At 34.4% G+C, this 19,598-nt stretch overlaps 1 protein-coding gene across 1 annotated transcript in view; it reads right to left on the reverse strand.

The window, feature by feature from the left end:
* The window catches only part of COL24A1 (collagen type XXIV alpha 1 chain), a 295,110-nt gene that overhangs the window by 36,226 nt on the left and 239,286 nt on the right, over positions 1–19,598 (reverse strand). The window contains exons 45-49 of the mRNA XM_090268285.1: positions 15,416–15,469; positions 14,153–14,260; positions 2,260–2,367; positions 527–634; positions 381–434 (exon numbers count right to left, since the gene is read on the reverse strand). Coding sequence (XP_090124411.1) covers positions 381–434; positions 527–634; positions 2,260–2,367; positions 14,153–14,260; positions 15,416–15,469 — 432 coding nt within the window. The remainder of the gene's footprint in view (positions 1–380; positions 435–526; positions 635–2,259; positions 2,368–14,152; positions 14,261–15,415; positions 15,470–19,598) is intronic.

A 19,598-nucleotide genomic window follows, 5' to 3' on the forward strand; every position in this document is an offset into this window, starting at 1 on the left:
ATTGCCTTTTAGAAAATGGAATGTTGAAGTATTTTGGAGTAATTGCACTCAGGTCTGTAATTTACTCTGAAATATACCAGAAATGGATTGAGAGGGAGTGAGAGATGGATAGATGGAGAGGTACATGTAAAGCAAGTAGAGTAAAATGTTAATGGAAAAATGAAGAAAGGACAAAAGCAAATTATTCAAGAAAACTGATAGACAATATATAGTTACATGAGTTTTAGAATTAACATATTTAAAACTCAAATATATAACTCTGTATTAACTGAAAATTTTCAGATTAAAATAAAAGCTCGAGTCAGAGACTGGGTATTAGTATTTTAACATGTTTTTTTCCTGGCTAGCTAGAAGGCTAGCAGAAAATTAAGTAAACATACTTTGGGGCCTGGAAATCCTTGGAAACCTGTCAAACCTTGAACACCATGTTCTCCCTGCAATGCGAATAGATATGATAATGATTACTGTGCAATGGTATTCTCATCTGTAGAATAAGTGCTTAGTGAATTTCTGAGTTGGTACATACAGGCAGCCCTTTCAGGCCAGGCTCTCCACCTGGTCCTTGATCCCCTTGTGCTCCTCGGTGACCCCTTTTACCTTGAGTTCCAGGTTGACCAGATAGCCCTTGTTCACCCTAAGGATAGAAAAAGAAATGTGATCTTGACTTTAGAACCTAAATGAAACCCAAATACAGGCCCGTCCTTAGGCATACAAGACACCAGGGAAATAAAATTCTGCATGATCATCCTCCCCACCAATATTTTACACATAAGTAATATTTGATTATAATAAACAAGAAGTGTAGCAGTGAGGAAAGAAAATTCTAGAGACTGTGTGGAAAGAGGAGGGAAGGGGATTCTTACAAAACTAGGAGGATTGCGGGGCCACAGAGAGAATGGTGAGGGTATGCTGGATGTGTATGGGGGTGTTTATATGTGATAAAACTTGTATTTTATTTGAATGATATTATTTTTCTGTGTTTTCTTTACCATACACGAATTTCAGCTATCTGAAACCAGAGTCAAAGAAGTCTCCTGAAGTGTGAACCCTGGTTTTTGCCACAACAATTGTTTCAGTGCAATTATTAAGAAATGTCCATTACCTACTTCTTAAGATTTCTTTGATATCAACTCTTTATCCCCTCAATGTTTACTTTAAGGATATAGTTAATCACCATTTGTTTATTTTTAAGTCAATACTTTTTAAAATGTATTTTTATTTTGTTTTTAAATGAGAGTTGCAATAGCTTTCACACCATTTCTAAAAATAAACTTAGGAATCAGGTGAAGTTTAAAGCTAGGTTAATAAAAACATGATGCTTGGTATACTTTGACCAAAGATTCTTTCAGATCAATGATTTACCATTCACTGTCTTGAGACAAAGATATAGGGCTGGGACTTGACAAATATGGGTCCTTTTTACTGCGGATTCACACATTAGAGGTAGGGATCTCAATATTTCTTTCCCTACTTTCAGCATTTGCTCAGCTATGTTGAGTTTTAGTGAAAAGAGATATTTATGGTATAACCATTAACAAGAAGTTCAAATTGTAAACATAAGCATCTGAGTCATCATTTTCAGTTTACCTTGTATAGGTCACAATACCTAAAAATTCTGTAGAAGTGGAACTGTGAAAATACAATTAAGAGGTAAGCATGATGACAATACCAATGTCCTAATCCTAGACTTTCATGAAATAGCTTTAGATATTGGACTAATGTCTTAGCTGTCTGGGCCAATTCTGCACTGAGATATTTCTAAGAGAAGTTTGTTTGGAAAACTTATTGACATGTGACAATACTCTATGCAATGAACGTCAACGCAAGACTTGATTACTGTCACTCTGACTCTAAGAAATAACAGATACTCTTATCAGATTAGTTGGTTGGTTAGGTTCTGACTTAGAGGAACAGAAAGTATATCTGGGAAAGTAAGTATCTGAAAGTAAGTAAGATTTTTATGTGTTTGAGAAGAAGGTGGATGACACAGAGGGGAAAAAACAAAATGAGTCAAAGAACATTTTTTAGAGCATTACAGTCCTGGATTGAGAGATGTTTTGGCAAATTACATGCACTAGAGCTATCACGGGAGATGGACACGTCAAGGCCACATACTTTCCTTTCTTCCTAATGTATTTTTATCATTAGCTAAATTTTCTTAAAAGCTATTAATATAACCATCCTGTGATCTAGCCAATGAAGTCAGCCAGTAAGGATGGTCAATACAGCTCATCCATCAGAACAAAACTTTAAAAGTACCTTTGGACCTAAAACTCCTGGGCTTCCTGGTGGGCCTGATGAACCCTTCGCTCCTCGGGGACCTGGAGACCCAGTCAGTCCTGTTCTTCCTGGGCTGCCTCTGATGCCCTAAATAACATAGAAAAGAAATGAAAACTGGAGCAATTCCTAGAAAATCCATCTGGAGGCTCAATAAATGGAGGAAGGGTTGGTCTTGCGAAATGCTTCTGTTAACACACTACCCAGGTTTGGAAATTATCCTGGTCTTGTTTCCCAAATAAATGAAATGTTTAAATAATGTTTGGGCCCACCTAAAATCTCTAATTATAGTTAATGTAATAGTCTTGGGTTTTTAAAATGAAAATACTGAGGCAGTACAAAGTTCACCAGCATCCTCTGACTTAAGTATCCTATGTGTAAAGTACGTTTGTTGTATTCTAACTTTTTGTATTATACTCTGGTGTACATGACAGCTCTTTTAACTCATTAATATCTCCTTAAAAAGAATATTCTGATGGATGTTAACTAGACATATTCTGGCAATCATTTCTCAAAATATACATATATTGCATCATTATAATATACAACTGAAACTAATGCAATGCTATATGTCAATTATGTCTCAATAAAAATGGAAAACTATTCTATTCCTCAACCACACTTGATTCCAGAAAATTTATTACAAATAATGATATCAGGAATAAAGTTAAATAAGTAAACTATTTCCCCAAGGCCAAAACCTAAAGTTCACAAACTATGGTTTACAATCCAAATCCAATCCATCATGTGTTTTTGTAGAACTTGTGAGCTAAGAACAGTTTTTACATTTTTATGTGTTAAAAAATCAAAAGAATATTTCAAGACATAAACATGACATGAAATGAGGATTTCAGTTTTGTTGGATGGAACACAGCCTTGCTCCTTCATTGATCTATTGTTTATGGCTGCTTTGCACTGTGAGGCAGGGTCGAGCAGCTGCGGCTGAGACTGTGGGCGGCACTCATTGCTTGAGCTGCTGCTTGTTGCACCTCATTTGCAGCGATACAGTTACAATTTGACAGTGTTTCAAGCGGAACTTATGTTGACTTACTGTGACATTTTATTTGTTTTAGTACCAGTGAATATAGGTCATGTCAAGACAACAAAAGGAAAAAAAATGAACTTAGAATGTTGTGTGTTTAAAACACAGTGAAATATGGATAACTTTGTTATCAAATTAGATGTCAGAGCTTTGTATTTTTTATTCAATGACTGTACCTGTGCTAAAAAATAACATAGAATAGACATCAACATTAGTAGACCAAACATTTGACACAATATTCCTGGAATGTGACAGTTAAGAAAACTTAGGAAGTTTAAAATGGAGTATCTTATCACAACAGAACTTGTCCTCAAAAAGAAAATGAAAATAAAGTTGCAACTAAAGTAAGTTTTTGGATGGTTCATTTGTTAGCCCAGCAAGGAAAATCATTTCTTGATATAATTAAATTGTGCAGCAAAAATAGACTTGTTTAAGACTGCTAGCCTTTTGGTAGGAACAGTTGCTTAAAGTGTTGAGGACATTGGAGCAGCATTAATAGTCAATTAAAAAACAAGGACAGCTTTTGAGTGGTTTTCCTGATCTCCCTCTCTCTCTCTTTTCTCATCACTGAAACATGTTTTATTAGTATCAGATGACTCAGGCCCCATATTTACACATGTGAAGTTACCAAAATAATAGAATAAAATGTAAATGTTTTAGTGCCGGATCAATTAGTGCACACTTGTTAAAAACTAGTTTTGGAGACACATTTTATGCCTTCACTTTTTCTTATAATCCTAGATGAAGACACTATTTACCAAATGCTTTCTTGAAATATTCATGTTATTTCTCTCCTTATTTTCTTTCTAATTATTAATTTTCTTCAAATTTTAAGTAGATATTGATAAAAGAGTTTAACTGTGCAAAGACATTTCTTTTTTCATTCTAGCTTCCATCCCTTTTTCTACTTTTTCCAGTCTTCTGATGAATAAATGGATGTTAGTACAATAGTTCTCCCCTCACCCAAAGGAGGTAGGTTCCAAAACCCTGAGAGGATGTCAGTAACTGTAGGTAGTACTGAATCCTATGTATGTATATTATTTTTTTTCCCTGTACCTACATACCTATAAAGAAGTTTAATTTCTAAATTAGGCATAGTAAGAGACTAACGATAACTAATAACAGAACAATTATAACAATACACTGTAATAAAAGTTAGGTAAATGTGGTCCTTCTCAAAATATTTTATTGTACTGTGTTCACCTTTTCACTTGAAGGAAGCACTTTATGGCTTCCCCTCAGCAAATGGGCATTGCCAGCATCACGATTCTTGTGCTTTGGAGCCATGATTAAGTAGAATAAAGGCTTCTTGAACACAAGCATTGCCATACCTAACAATGATGTGTGGGTTGTCTTGCAAGGTATTGAGTACCCTATCCCTGCATGTATTATAGGAGTAACTGATGACACAGAGGGAGGACACCCATCACATGACAGATTATTCTAGATGATTTTATATACCTCTACATCCCACAATTCTAACATAGTACTGCCCCTCACTTTACTTGTAATTTTAGGTAAATTTTGAGACCTTTATTCTCCAAAAGGAAATAAAGTGATAAAATGTACCTTTCAGGTGATCCATGGACAATGGACAATATCTGAAAGAACACTCCTGAAGTCAATAGGTATTTTTAGCTGAGAATAATAAGGACCTTGGGATTAACTGTATATTAGAAACTTTATTTTACGTGCAGTGCTATCAGACATTTAATACAACACAATGAGTATGTTCCAAGTTATTAACTGTTTGTGTTAGTTTCTTAGAGAGAAATTTAATGACAGTAGCAGAGTGTTCCATACAAAGTTCCAAACAATTTTCATACAAGTAGAGAACAAACATTTTTTATTATGAATACACAGATGAGTGAGTAATTTTACTTTCAAGAGAACCAGATTTTAAACTCTAGGCATTCTTTTCAATGTCTTAAAAATGCTTTGACTAAAACCCATCAGCAAAGGATGTCATTCTGAGCAAATTTTAAAAATAAAATCACAATTACTAATTTGTTCAGAGATGCTGAAACCAATCAACAATTTACCTAAGTTTTTAAAAAGTTAATAAAATGATGAGTATGTGATGTTGCATGGCCAGAAATTTCCATTATCCTTGATATGAACAAACTGCCAACTTAAATTTTTGTTGTTGTTGTTTTACTGAGATATAATTTACATGTACTATTATGTAAGTTTAGGTGTAGAATGTGGTGGTTTCATATGTTTATGTTTTGCAATATGATTAATACAGTAGCCTAGCTAATTAATACCTTTATCATGTCACATATTTATTATTTCTTGTTTTGTTTTTAGCATAGTTAAGATTTGGTCTCTGAGCAACTTTGAAGTTTATAACACAGTATTGACTATAATTACTGTGCTGTGCATTAGCTCTCCGGAACTAGTTATCTACAAGTTATATTTATATATTCTTAAATTGGTTTTTAACTCTGCACAGAAGTGTCAAATTTTGATAAGACTGAAACTGCTGGTTACTTAAGGGCTGGATTCTAAGGAAACATACACTAGATCAGTAATGACAACAACATCAACCACAAGATTTATTTTTTATTGACTGTTATATACCAGAAACGGTAATGGCAATATGGTTAGGTTGTTTTATTTAATCTGATGTCAGTTAAGGAACAATGAAAGAGTTGCCTTTTACTTTCGCTTCCCTCTGGGGAATGAATGGAATAACTTAAGTCTAAATCTGCCTTCATTCTGGAATTGAATGGAAAGATCTGGAAAGGAAAATCAGGCTATGTGCACAAATTCAGAGTACAGACACAGACACAAAGACAGACTTTGGAACTATGATGACTGGTTTGTATATAATAGTAAAACACAGCAAAGAGACTGTTACTGTGTTATTCCCCTGGGACCTTGGGTTAGCTGCCTTATTTTCATTAGGATTGAAACAAATGGTAATAAATAAGTAAGAAAAAATGGTTTATTATAGGCAGTGATAGAAATCCACATTTAAAAGAGGATTATCTTGTAAACTATGTTGAGTGAAATGGTAAATATTTTTATGCTAATTTGATTGATTTTTCCCCAGGAGAGTAATAAATTTAAAATGACACTAAACATCAAATTAGTTGATGTATTTCTTTAAAATACTATCCATGAAATTACTAGGAAGTTTTTTCCTTTCCTTACTGCCAAGCACACTCTGTGCGTAGCATCATGTTGATACAGTTATTTACTGTGTGAAAATATGGTAATTAAAATTAATTTAGTCTCTATAGTACAAAAAAATAACTATGATGCCCTGATTATTTTTACAGTATTAGACAACATATTTCTTGTATATTTTGTTAAGCCAAAAAACTAATGAGTTATAAAAGTAATACTTTGCTTCCTTTACTCCAAGCTACTAAAAACACTTCAGTTTAAGCAGGAATTTCTCATTTTATTTGGTTTACTAAATATATCCATCTCAGGAAAGAATTGGCTTTTTAAAAATATGTGGGATAGTAATTATTAGGTGATTATATGCAAGGCTACATTATACACACATAATACAGCATTCACACACTTCCCTAAAGTGCCAATTATAGTAATATGGCTGAATGCTAGAAATAAGATTTATGAATGAACTGTATACTAAATTTAGGAAGTAACTTTTGAATCTCTAAACATATTAAAGCTATGGAACTCAGAGCAGGATTGAGGCAAGTCTAGGTAGTAAAGACAGGTCTGTTTGACTTAGGTCCATTCCCAAGAGTATACAAGACTAAGTCTTGTTCAGTCTTAATGAATATAGGCATTTCAACATTGTACTACTTCACAGAAATTATTCACACATTTCCATTAGAACTACTGGTAGTTTATCCATCCTGCAAAATGGACAGTGCAAATTCCTCTATAATACTGAACGAAATAGTGTATCATGTGAAATCTCCTTCACCCAGGTCTCAACTCAAATATCACAGGACTAACAGGGACTGAAAGAGGATATTTCACCTATATTTGGCTCTTAGACATGTCTAGGCTCACATCACTATCAAAAAATTAAATGCCTGTATTTTATTTCAAAAATAACAAATCCATCTCTATAGTATCTTATTTGATACTCTGAAAATCCATTGAATACACCGAGCTCCTCCTGACTGCAGGGTTTTTTTTCAGTTTAGTTCCTTCTTATAGTACATTCTCCTGTCATTCTTTATATATCTGGCTCAGTCTTACCTTTAGGGCTCACCTGAAGTATAAAATGTATGAACAAAGGCATGAAAGTGAGGGAAATACACAGAATTTGGGGGATGTCTAAGTAATTAAGCATATGTACTTGAAGGAGTATAGCATAGTGGTTAAGAACACACACTCTGAATCTAGATGGCCTGAATTTGAATTCTGGCTCTATTGTTTGCTGTGTGTGTGACCTTGGACAAATTACTTACCTCTGAGTCCCAACTTCCTTTCTATAAACTGGAGATAACAGGTTTACCTACTTCATGGTAAACATACATATTATGTATGTATGTGAGGATTAAATAACTTCATACATGTTCAACACCTGGAATACTGCCTGCTCCATAATAAGCATTTAAAACTGTTTGCTGTTATTATCACTGAAATGCACATGTGAGGAGAAAGGCAGAATATAACACTGGATACATAAACATAGTCCAGATCGTGAAGGAACAACATTCCACAAAGGGTATGAACTAGATTGGATTGGGTGGGAGTCATTGAAGATTCAAGCAGGAAAGTTAATCCTTTACAAAATCTTTCATTTTGTTGTTGAGAAGCAGCCAAATAGACTGAGTTTCATCTGCTCTGGAAGAGTTCCTAATGAGCAGAAAATGGGCCAAAATAAACAGCAGGTGGAGAAGAGGGAGAAAGTAGTAATGAGGATAAGCCATAGCTACATAATCAGTCTCTTAGTGATCAAGAGCTAACAGGATGTGCTGAAAGTAGACCTGGTCAAGGCAGGTATGTTTCTTCAAGATACTGGGAAGAAATAATGTATCTTCTTAGAGACAGAAGTCTCTTCAGTGTAACTAGCTCATGGACTAGAGAACACGCATCTAAGACAGGGGGCAGGGCTGGTCTGTGTTTCTAATAGCACCTCCCACGGTGGTCCTGCTCCTCTATTCTCTAGGGTTATGAGTGGGCTGATGAAGTGCATTTTTCCTTATATTGGTCACAGTCCACAAGTGGAAAACTCAAAACTTTCAATGTTCTTTTTAGGACAAGCATATCATTTGGGGCAACACTTAAGCCCATGTTCACCTGACAAACTGCAAAGTCAAGATTGAAAGGCCTTGATTTGCCCTAAACCAAGTTGTTAGTCTTTTTTCTTCCCCTCCTTCTCAATAAGCAATTTTATTAGTTGCAGCAATGAAAAATAAAAAGACTGGTTAGCTTCATTTTGAGGACAAATGGATTTATGATCTTTGCAGAGAAAAGTTGTTTTCCTTTTTCATAAATGACTGAGGTACTATGCTTGTGCAGAAATCCAACTCAATGAAAACAGCATGTAGACTTATTTACCACAGATGTGCTAAACTCACGAGTCTAAAAGCACTCATTTGTATGGAAGGAAATTAACACAGGCAACTGTGAACTTCCCCCAAACTATCCTTCAGTTATAGTCATGTGACCTTGAAAAAAACCATTGAGACTGTAGTGAATATGCCAGGAAATCTTTAACTCCTTGGCTACATTGAAAAAAAAAACCAAAAACCAAAAAACCCAAAACACAAACAAACCAAAGGACAAAAAGAAATAAAGAACATTGTTTAGAAAAATCAGGCAGTTGCATAATGCTAGAAATTCCAGAATAAATATTTTTCTCAGTGGAAAAATCTAGCAGTCTTTAAAGGTAAGCCAAAAGACACCGCCATGCCATGATTAAAAAAAAAAAAAAAAAATAGACCACAGGAACGATGTCCTTAGCCTTTGTTGAAAATATTCCAGGGAATTTGCTAGTATTTAGAGACTATATTACTCTCTGAAGTAGTTTTTCAGTTAACATAGGTTTTAGAAGTAATCATCTTTAAAATCACATTCCCTAATGTCCAGTTTAGCAACTGCTACCTGATTTCATTGAGCAGACATTATCATTCTACTTTCACAGCAAATAGTCTACAGGGAGCAGAGACATTGGTAGAAAATATTTCTGTATTCATAAATACCAAAGTAAACCTTGTGGTTAAAAGGGGAATTGCTTAAGGAAAAGTTATTTTGTTTTTATTTTGATGAATATAAAACACTTCGATACTTAATGACATCTTGTTATCCTAATTATACATATAAAATTGTTCTAACTTTTCTTATAAAAAGCTAAAAAATAAGAGATGATGATTTATGATTGGACAAATCATTGCATACTAATTGCAATACCAGACACCATTCAACTTCATGATCCTGAGAGTTAGTCAACATTATTGTAATTTGTTCCAATTTCTTTCATCACAAAATTCAATAAGTTTTTAATACTAGTCATATGTAAAGGGACATGTGGTTCAGAATTTGTTTTTTAAAAATGACTCCCAACTAGAAGGAGAAGAACTTAGGAACTGGAGCTAGACTAGGTAGCTTTTGTTGTTCTACCAACTCATATACTCAGATTCTCCTTTCCCTTGATTATGTCTTCAGTCTTTCCATCTCTACTAGGTCCTTCTAGCATTTAAATAGGACCAACATTCTTTCATTTAAAAATACTTTCTACCTGAATATCAGTTTCTTCTCCAGTTATTGCCCTACTTTCTCCTTCAGAGCCAAATTTCTCCACTGAATTGTCTGAATTTCTTGTTCTCTCCTCTTTTTCCTCAGGCATTCCAATCCTGTTTCTGCCCTCACTCATCAAGTCAAATGGTTATTTGCTAAGTTACCAATGACCTCCACATAAGAAAGTAAAATGCTTAGAATTTCATCTTACTAGCTTTCTGTATTTGGCAGGGTCCTTACTTGCAAACACCAGAAACCAACCCTGGGTAATTTAAGCAGACACTTATTAAAAAGACAATGAGTAGCTCATATAATTACTGATAAACCTGGAAAAGCAGGTTTGAAAAACAAGTAGAATTAAAGGGAAGTGAGGCAGTCCAAATTTAGACACTGAGGTGTGCATCAGCCCTGGAAACTGAGGGCTACTGATGTTATTGCTTCTGTGCATCACCAGCTTTCCCAGTAAGGGCCCAGGTGAATATAACTGATTGGTTAGGCTTAGGTCATGGGCCTAAGTCCGTGTTTCACGGAGGGACTGAAAGGTAAGAGTTGGAAATTTTTGACCTCTGTAGTAGAAGCTAGTCTCTTACAAAGACTAAAATAGAGAGAGAGAGAGAGAGAGAGAGAGAGAGAGAGAGAGAGAGAGAGAGAGAGAGAGAGAGAGAGAGAGAGAGAGAGAGAGAGATAGAGAGAGAGAGAGAGAGAGAGAGAGCAAACATACACATTTCTAAACATAAAAATGGGCTTAAGATGTTGAGTAGCCCAAACAACAAAAACACAGTTAATAAACAAATGTCCAATGCACCCTCTCAGGATTATTAGATATACTTGATGACTTTTTCTTTCTTAAGTTTTCATTACATTACCTTCTTTTTCTCCTATTATGATCATTCCATCTCAGTTTCTGTTGAACTCTCATCTTCTTCCTTTACCTGACTTCTAAATGATAGATTACCTCACAGCTTGATCCCAGACCTTCTTTCTATTGTGTACATACTTCATATTTATGTTTGTTTTTTTCATTTGCTCCCCAAATTCATTCACTGCCCCTTCTCTATCTTGCCATTTGTTTTGGGAATCTGACCTTCATGGACCATATCACCTGGCTTCTCTTGTCCAGTTGGAGTTGGCCAATGGGATGCACCACTAGGCTACAGAAACGTGTGAGAAGAGAGAGGCAATATGTTTATTTCTCCCATTTCCTTCCAGCTTTGGTACTCTGTCCTTTTCCAACAACTCTATATCTCAACTTGACTCTCGACTTGACATTATTTCTTTTCTTTAACCTTTCAGGGCTAAGGGTGGTAACCATTTCCTACTATTGGTAGTCTCTATGTTCCCCAACATTCTTTATTGGCTGTCTTTACCATTTCTGCATTTCTCTAAATAGTCTCTTCAAAATTCCAGTTGAGTATGTATTCCATCTGCTTCCTAACAGGACTCTGATTAGTGCATTTTTATATGTTGTTGACTCTCAAATGAATATTTGACTTCCTCTCTGAGCTCACATCTAGACTATCTACTGACTTATCACTAGGATGTCAGAAACTTACTCATAAAATTCAAGCCTCCTTTCTTTTTAGTGATGGGCCTATGGGGCACTGAGTTAGAAACTTGTGTAAGTTAGAAATATGAAAGTTATCCTTGATGCCTCTTTCCCTCCCTCACCTTCCATAATCAAATATCAAGTCCTATTAAAGCTACCTCCTAAATACCACCTAAATTCATCCACTTCTTTCCATTTATACTTCACCAGTCTAGTTTAAGCCATGAATATCCTGCAACTAATCTTTCCACCTTCCAGCCCTTTTTCCATACTGGAGCCACAGGGCATCCTTTAAAAATGTAAAACTCAATAAAGTCCCTCCTAAGCTTAAATTTCAATGGGTTCTAACTATCTTTAAATAATGCTCACTACCCTCAATATGTCTTTCAGTACCCACCATGATGTGTCCCTTGTATACGTGAACAGAATCAAACTCTATCGCTCTACACCTTGCTTGCTAAACTTTAGCCCCCAACTGGTCTTGTTATGGTTCTTCAAAAATACATGTTCTTTCTAGCTTTTATGCTTTTGTCTCTACCTAGAATGTTTCTTTCCTGCTCCCCAACATAATTATTATTCCTAATTTACTAACTCTTACTTAGTGTCATCTCTCCCCCCTCCTCCCTCATATAATACCACTTTATGTAATTATAAATTATTGACATAAAGTAAATTGGCATAAAGAATACACCTGTGAAATCATTATCACAAGGAAGAGAACACACCCACCCCCTACAAAAATGTTTCCTGTCCCTTCGTAAGCCATCCTTCCAATGCCTCCCAACATGCACTCCCATCTCCAAGAAACTACTAATTTGCTTTTTGTGACTACAGATTACTTTACATTTCTAGAATTTATGAACATAGAATCATACAGTATGTGCCATATTTTTGTCTGCTTTTATTAAGACTCAGCATATCTATTTTGAGATTGAATCTTGCATATATAGATAGTTCATTCTTTTTATTGCAGACTAGTATTTCATTGTACATATGTACCACAATTTGTTTAGTGATTCATCTTTTGATGGACATTTGGGTTGCTTCCTGTTTGGGACTATTACAAAGAAAGTCACTATGAATATTTATGTGTAAGTTTTTGTGTGGACATAGTTTTCATTTCTCTTGGCTAGGAGTTAAATGGCTGGGTCACACGGTAAACATATGTTTAATGTTTTAAGATGCTACCAACGTATAGGATAGCTGACATCTTAATAGTATTCAGTTTTCTGATCCATTGACATAGAATATATACTACTTACTCAGGTCTTTATTTTCTGTCTGTAATGTTTTACAGTTTTCAGAATATAGGTTTGCACATTTGGGGTGGGGTGTCAGATTAGCCCATTTTTGAGGTTATTGTAAGAACTTCTTTTTAAATGTCACTTTCTGATTGTTTATTATTAGTATATATTGTTAGTTTATAGAAATACAATTCAGATTTGTTTATTCATCCTGCAGCCTGAAACCTTCCTAAATTTACTTACTAGTTTTTCATTTGTTTTGTTTTGATTTGAGCTACTTTTAAAACTGAGATCTCAAATGAAAGTCCTCTTTTAACCAGACTGTTGTTAATGGCATAAGTCTATAAGATATCTATTTTAATTAGAAAACATTAACCTGTCAAATTTTTCTAGGCTTTAACCTAATGCTCTTATGTTTTGACATATTCCCTCTAAAACAAATAAACTCTTTAATAACATTCACCTTTTCAGATAGAATCTGGGCAGATATTTACCTCTAAAATAATTGTTTGTTACATCATAGTTTCATAGTTTTTAAAAAATAAGAAATGAGATAACTCATCATAGTGAATGAAGAATATTAATTTGGGTTTGGCTTTAGGTACAGCATCATGCTACATTCGATAAACAACTAGGGTTAATTTATTATGTAAGAAGAAAAAAACAGATAATCATATACAAATAATGGGAAGTTAAAAAAGTAAGTTTTACTGGGTTCTTGAAAATATGTGATTAATTATTCTATTTTGAGTGAAAAATAACATGGGAAACAAAACTATCATGATTATGATGACACATGAGGGAAGGAAAGGAGAAATAGCTAAATAAAGATAAAATAAAAATTTTAAATTTCTGATAAAATAAGATAGGAGTTTTATAGAAAAATAAAAGAGAATCTGTATTATTGCATCACCACCAGATAAATAGAGAAAAAAATATTCATACAATTTTTGTAAAGTAAAATACTGAGGCTGTTAAAGTAAAGGAAAAATAATTTTTGGCAGAACATGCCTTGAGGTACTGCCAAGGCTCAAATGTTCCAAAGGTGGTTTTAGATGAACTCAAAACATAGCCAGGTTGCGTAGCCCCTAAAACTCTTCTTTATGGTTTTTACTTATAATATTTTATATGTGTAAAATGGCATAAATTTAAAATATGCATTATTAGATACAAAATATCTAAGTGAATGTACCTATTGACATTCTCTGGAAATCATAAACACAATTCCAAAATAACTGTTAAAGAAATGATGGGCTTAATTTGAGCAAATGTCAAAGCTTAGGAAGACAGCCAGAATATCTATGGTCTAGCAAGGAGACACTATTCATAAAAAATAAAAAGCAAATAAATATTTAATCTACTCACAGGAAGTCCCTGTTTTCCTGGTAGCCCAACTTTTCCAGGGTTTCCTGAAATGCCATCTGTTCCATGGTATCCTTGCAGGCCCTTTGGCCCAGGTAGGCCTGGAAGTCCCTTGGTAATTAAAAATTACTTGTATTATAGAGAGATACTGTACAGATGGTTAAAAAACAAATACATTTATATTTATGAGGGAGAGGATGTTTATATTTTTAATACTCTGTCCCAGGATAAAGTTTCCTGTTCCTTGGACTCCTTAATGGTTTTCTATTTGGATTCAACAGATCAGGTCACTGTCGTTAAAAGTTCCCTGAACAAAAATGCCAAGCTAATAAGCAGCTTACTGTCTGTCCTTTTCAACTTCACTGTCATTCTCTGATCGTTCTCACTGTGCCAGCCCGTGCTTTCTGCATGTGTAGAGAAAAGATCAGCTATATGCACTTGTCAGCTTAAGATACAAGCTGCCATTAACCATCTACAAAACCTCATATTTTATTATTTTCCAAAGAAACAAATTATGGCTCTTTTTGTTGCCACTTTGAATTAGGTAATAGCATGACTGAGTAAAGGTCTGAACAACTTGGTTCTACTCTTGGGAAACTGGATTTTATCTGTATGAATCTCTGATCTGAATGTGCTACAATTTATATTTATTTTCTCTACTTTTTTGAACCGACACAGGCCACATGCAAACAGGTATCCAGCCTGTGGCTAGAAAGACCGGCAGAAAATATTTGCTAATAAGCCAGTCAGCACATACTTATTGGTCAGAGGATGAAACCGATGGCTAAGATAAAATTAACCTTTGTTCTGTGATGAAAGAGTTTAAAATTTTTTTCTAAGACCCTTAGAAAAGGGGTCTTAGAAAGGTTGAATTCTTCAATTAAAATCCATCTCATGTCTTTCTCTTCATGCCTGAAGATCTCTGACTTTTGTCACCAATCACTTAGTCATGAGTCCAAGTTCCCTGTTTTTTAGGTTCACCATCAGAGAGTACCATGGGTCCACATACCATGGGTCCACAGAGAGGGCTCCTTAACACTGGAAAAATGACCTCCTTCAATTACAGAGACTTACATTTAAACAGCAAGCTTGGTTTGAGCTAATGCTCATATTTTGTTTCCTCTGTGTTCCAGCATGGGTTTACAATTTTTTTTTGAAGATCTGATTTATCCAACACTTGTCATAATTGGCCCCAAACTTTTCTGCTTGCTAAAGTAGCCAATTCTATTAAGAAAGGCAAGTAAGATGCAAAAAATTGTTACTTACAGGAATCCCAGGTTTCCCAGAAGGACCAGGAGCTCCTTTTTTCCCCTTAGGACCCTAAAAATGTAAATTACAGTAGTCAATTGATAATAAGTTAAACTGAAGGCGTAGGAAAGAACCCTGAGACCTGGATGCTACACTATAGCAAGTACTCCCACTAACTAGTTGGATATCATTGGGACTGCCATTTAAAGTTCCTGGGAGTCATTTTCCATCTGGGAGAATTTGACAAGATAATCTATGAATTTCCATCTAGCTCCAAATTTGTGGTTTAAGATTTTAAATCAGAGTTCTAAAAGAAAACTGAATAGATTATTTATCAAATGCCCCCATTTCCCAGGAAGGGCCTTTGCCTCCCTATTGAAAGTGGTTAAGTACTTAATTAATTTAGTAAACATTTATTGAGCATTTTGCATCAGGGACTTTGTTATGTGTCGGGAATATAAATGCAAAGTCGAAGTCCCTGATCACAAGGCACTTGCAGGGTAGTAACAGACATGACCCAATAAGCCTAAAATGTGCTATTTGGAAGGGTAGCAAAGAACATACTTGTGAATCAAAGAAAAGATATTTATTTCCCACGGAACTATTTGTTTTTCCATGTGTGAGATGTTTTAAGTCATAATTGCTTCAGCAGCAACTGGTCTCCCAGGATAGTTAGAAATTTTACCCTTACAAATCATGTCATTATTCTGATGATATCCTAAAATTATTTTAAAAATAAAAATGTGGAAAGAGTGACTAGTTAACAAATTTTAAAAAAAGCGTATGATCATTACCACACACATGTCTCAGAAGTGATCAACATTTATCACAAACAGGATAGTCCACCAAAATAGGATGTTAAGTTTTTCAAATCAGAAGATAAATTGTGCCAAAGATTCAGTTTGACAGCAATAACAAAATAATTTCATAAGATATTACATCTTCTGAAAATGAAATTATTTTAAGAAGAAATAGTATATCTAGTCATAGAGAAAAAGGACACCTTATAAGAGATAAAAATCCAACTTTGTTAGAATTTGATAACAGGGAGATATATGGATCAAGGGTTCTACTTTAAACTTTGAAAACTATTATTCTTGTCTTAAAAAGTCAGTGATGTAAAGTCTTTCTAAGGGTAAGAAAACCAAAAAAATAAAAAAAAGTGATAGTTAGTGACCATGTTTATTAGTTCAAGTTTCTGCAACATATCATCCCCATAATATATATGATAATATATATTTTTCAGAGCACAATAAAGAAGTAAAGACTTTTAAATATTGAAAAAATTCTGATTTATCTTAAATAGCACTAATTAAGTAGTATATAAGGCATGATATATTCAAATATAATAAACTAGTATGTTTTTCCTTCACATTGTTTCTTTTTATGCAAAGCGAAAGATCTGTTTTAGATTTCTAATTTTCAAAATAGACTTTTCCCCAGCTATAAATTTCAGAATAGTCCTCTGAAAGTCATGGTGCGAATAGTTTGAGAATAATATATTTTTAAATGCAAAAGCCTGACTTTTAAATGTTAAAAGTCTATCTTTGAGTATTAAAAACCAAAGTTATAAAGGATTGCAGTCATAAAATTGCTGCCATAAAGAAAAGATTTAGAAGAATTATATTAATGTAAGAGAGAATTTTTCCTATCTAAGGGAATATAAAGATCTTCAAGTTGGAGAAAGAAAGGAAGAGAAGCAGAAGAGAAGCATGACTGTTCAATACTGACAGGTACATCTCTGAGAAGAACCCTTTACCCCACTCTTTCCTTTAAGACTTAGGGTAGTTCAAAAACAATTATAACTCCAGATAAGTTTGGGGATTTGGGCACAGAGATGATGGCTGGAGAGACTAGTGTCCTCATGGAGAAGTCCACATAAACTGCACCAAGTAGAAATTTCTGCATGAGAGGTCTAGACCAATGGATTTGAGAGTCTGAGTCCGCAGACACCCACATGGCGTGGGGAGCAGCAGAATGTTATTTTCATGTTGCCAAGAACAGAAGTATACACTCCTTAGAGGCCTATCTAAGGAGAGTTTGCACCCAAGATGAGAAAATAGGTGTATGTGCTAATGTGGATCAAAGACTTGGCCAGGAAGGCCAAGGTAGATGCTAACATGGTGAGACATTGGCAACTGGGGAACAAAATAATGATGTGAATTTCAGTGGATTCTAGCATAAATTAATGATGACTGGAGACCAAACTCACCTCCCATTCCTCTTACCCACCACTGCCACTTGAAAACTTGACAAGAGAGCAAATGGGGGGAAACTCTAAATCAAACATAGAATACTTGAATGGATGAAGTTAAAGGCTGTCAGTTGACTGGGTTTCCACCAATTAGGTTACTACCATCAGGTAGGACAGGCATTCAGGACAAATGTTAAGTTCTATTATAAAGAACATAAACAAAGTTATACTTTTAGTATACCTAAGTATATATGGCTTAAGGTTCAGATATGCTACACATGTGAGTGTTTTATTTCAAACATTTAAACAGAATAAATCAAAGAGATTCACATACCATCACAAGTTGATTACATTTTGGTATCACCATTACATTGGGGATCATTTCAGAAGAGTTAAATATTGTTAACAAAAATATACATATAGGGGTCTATCATCATGAAAACTACAATGTTATTCAGACCTGGATGATCAATAGGAAGCATCTTCCAATAGAATAATACTAAAGTAGAAGTATGACTACGAAATTATTTATAAATTGTATTTTCCTACTTGGGATAGGAAAGCTGTGGCAAAATATTTCAATTGAACACAAAAAGTGTTTAACAAATAACAAAACTCTAGTCTTTGTTCTTTTTATATGTTCAATTTAAGAAAGAGTTCCTTATTACAATTATTGCCACTCTAGCTAAATGGAACTAGGTCAGCTAGAAAAAACAGTTTTACAATGGTTTTAAATATATAAAAATCAACAAAATGAATTTGTTGGCATTTTGAAGAAACATTGAATTTGTGCATTTAAAAAAAATCTCAAGGTTGGACTTGCTGGTTAGACTTACAACTAAATTAAGAGCAAACCTGTACTAAACATTAATCCTCTACAGGGGTGGTCTGTTCTGTAAGAAATTACAGATTGGGCCAAGACAATGAAAATATGTTCTCATATAAGATGTTAGTAGATGATAAATTGAGTTGTTATCATTGAAAGGAAAAAAAGTCACTCTTCAGCCCCCAGAATTCAAATATAATAAAGCTACAAGTATTCAACGTTACTTTCAAACTTATTTGTATTATTTTATTTAAATATAAATACCTCATAAATCAACAGACTTTTCTGTTTTTGTAATGGAAAGGCAAATAATTTTATATGTAGTCTTCAGAGTGTGTGAAAAATGGTGCTTCCTTTTCTTTCTGGCTAGCTTTGAAAAACAGAATGGTCCATTTGAAATCAGATCCATTTAAAACACCTTTCTGTTCTTTGGGATTGTACTAATTCATAGACTACTAGAGTAGGTAGTCCGCGTCTTTGGGTTGCAAACATTTAAATGTTCTACTAGAGTCCAAACACTAGTTGTTGTTTTTTTTAATTTAAATGAAGCTGAATGGTTATGTTGATACTTTGCTAGTTCTAACTTCATTAGAGGGTAGCTTTAAAATGCCAACACAAATTTAGTAAGTTAGGCAAGGTTTAATTAAAATATCTTTTTCTTAATTTTATTTTAGAAAGAGAGGAAGGTAGGGAGATAGAGAGGGAGAGAAATAGCTATGAGAGAAAGAAACATCAATTGGTTGCCCTTTGCAAGTGCCCTGATCTGGGACCCTGGGACAGGGTACAGCCCACAACCTGGGCATGTGCCTGACTGGGAATTGAACTGGTGATCTCTCAGTTTGCAAGACAAGGCCCAACCAACTGAGCCACACTGGCCAGGCCTTGTGTTCTTTCTCTCTCTCTCTCTCTCCTAAGAAATTTCAATTCACTAAAAAAATCTGGAATTTTGGTTTAGGAGGAAAATAAGATATTTCAATTCACTAAAATCTGGAATTATGGTTTAGGAGGAAAATAAGATTTTGGCTTGAATTTAAGTCTTTGAAAGACATTATAAGACAGTTCACTACATTTGCATTACAGAAGTTTAAAAATATGTAGTGGTTCTGTAATTGGTTTCAACTTGCTTTAACTTTTTCTTGATAGTTGTTGACAGTCTCATGTCTGAAAGCCCAAGGAATGAA

The sequence above is a fragment of the Furipterus horrens genome, unplaced genomic scaffold, assembly GCF_987537825.1.
Source record: "Furipterus horrens unplaced genomic scaffold, mFurHor1.1.pri manual_scaffold_3, whole genome shotgun sequence".
In the NCBI taxonomy this organism is placed as follows: Eukaryota; Metazoa; Chordata; class Mammalia; order Chiroptera; family Furipteridae; genus Furipterus; species Furipterus horrens.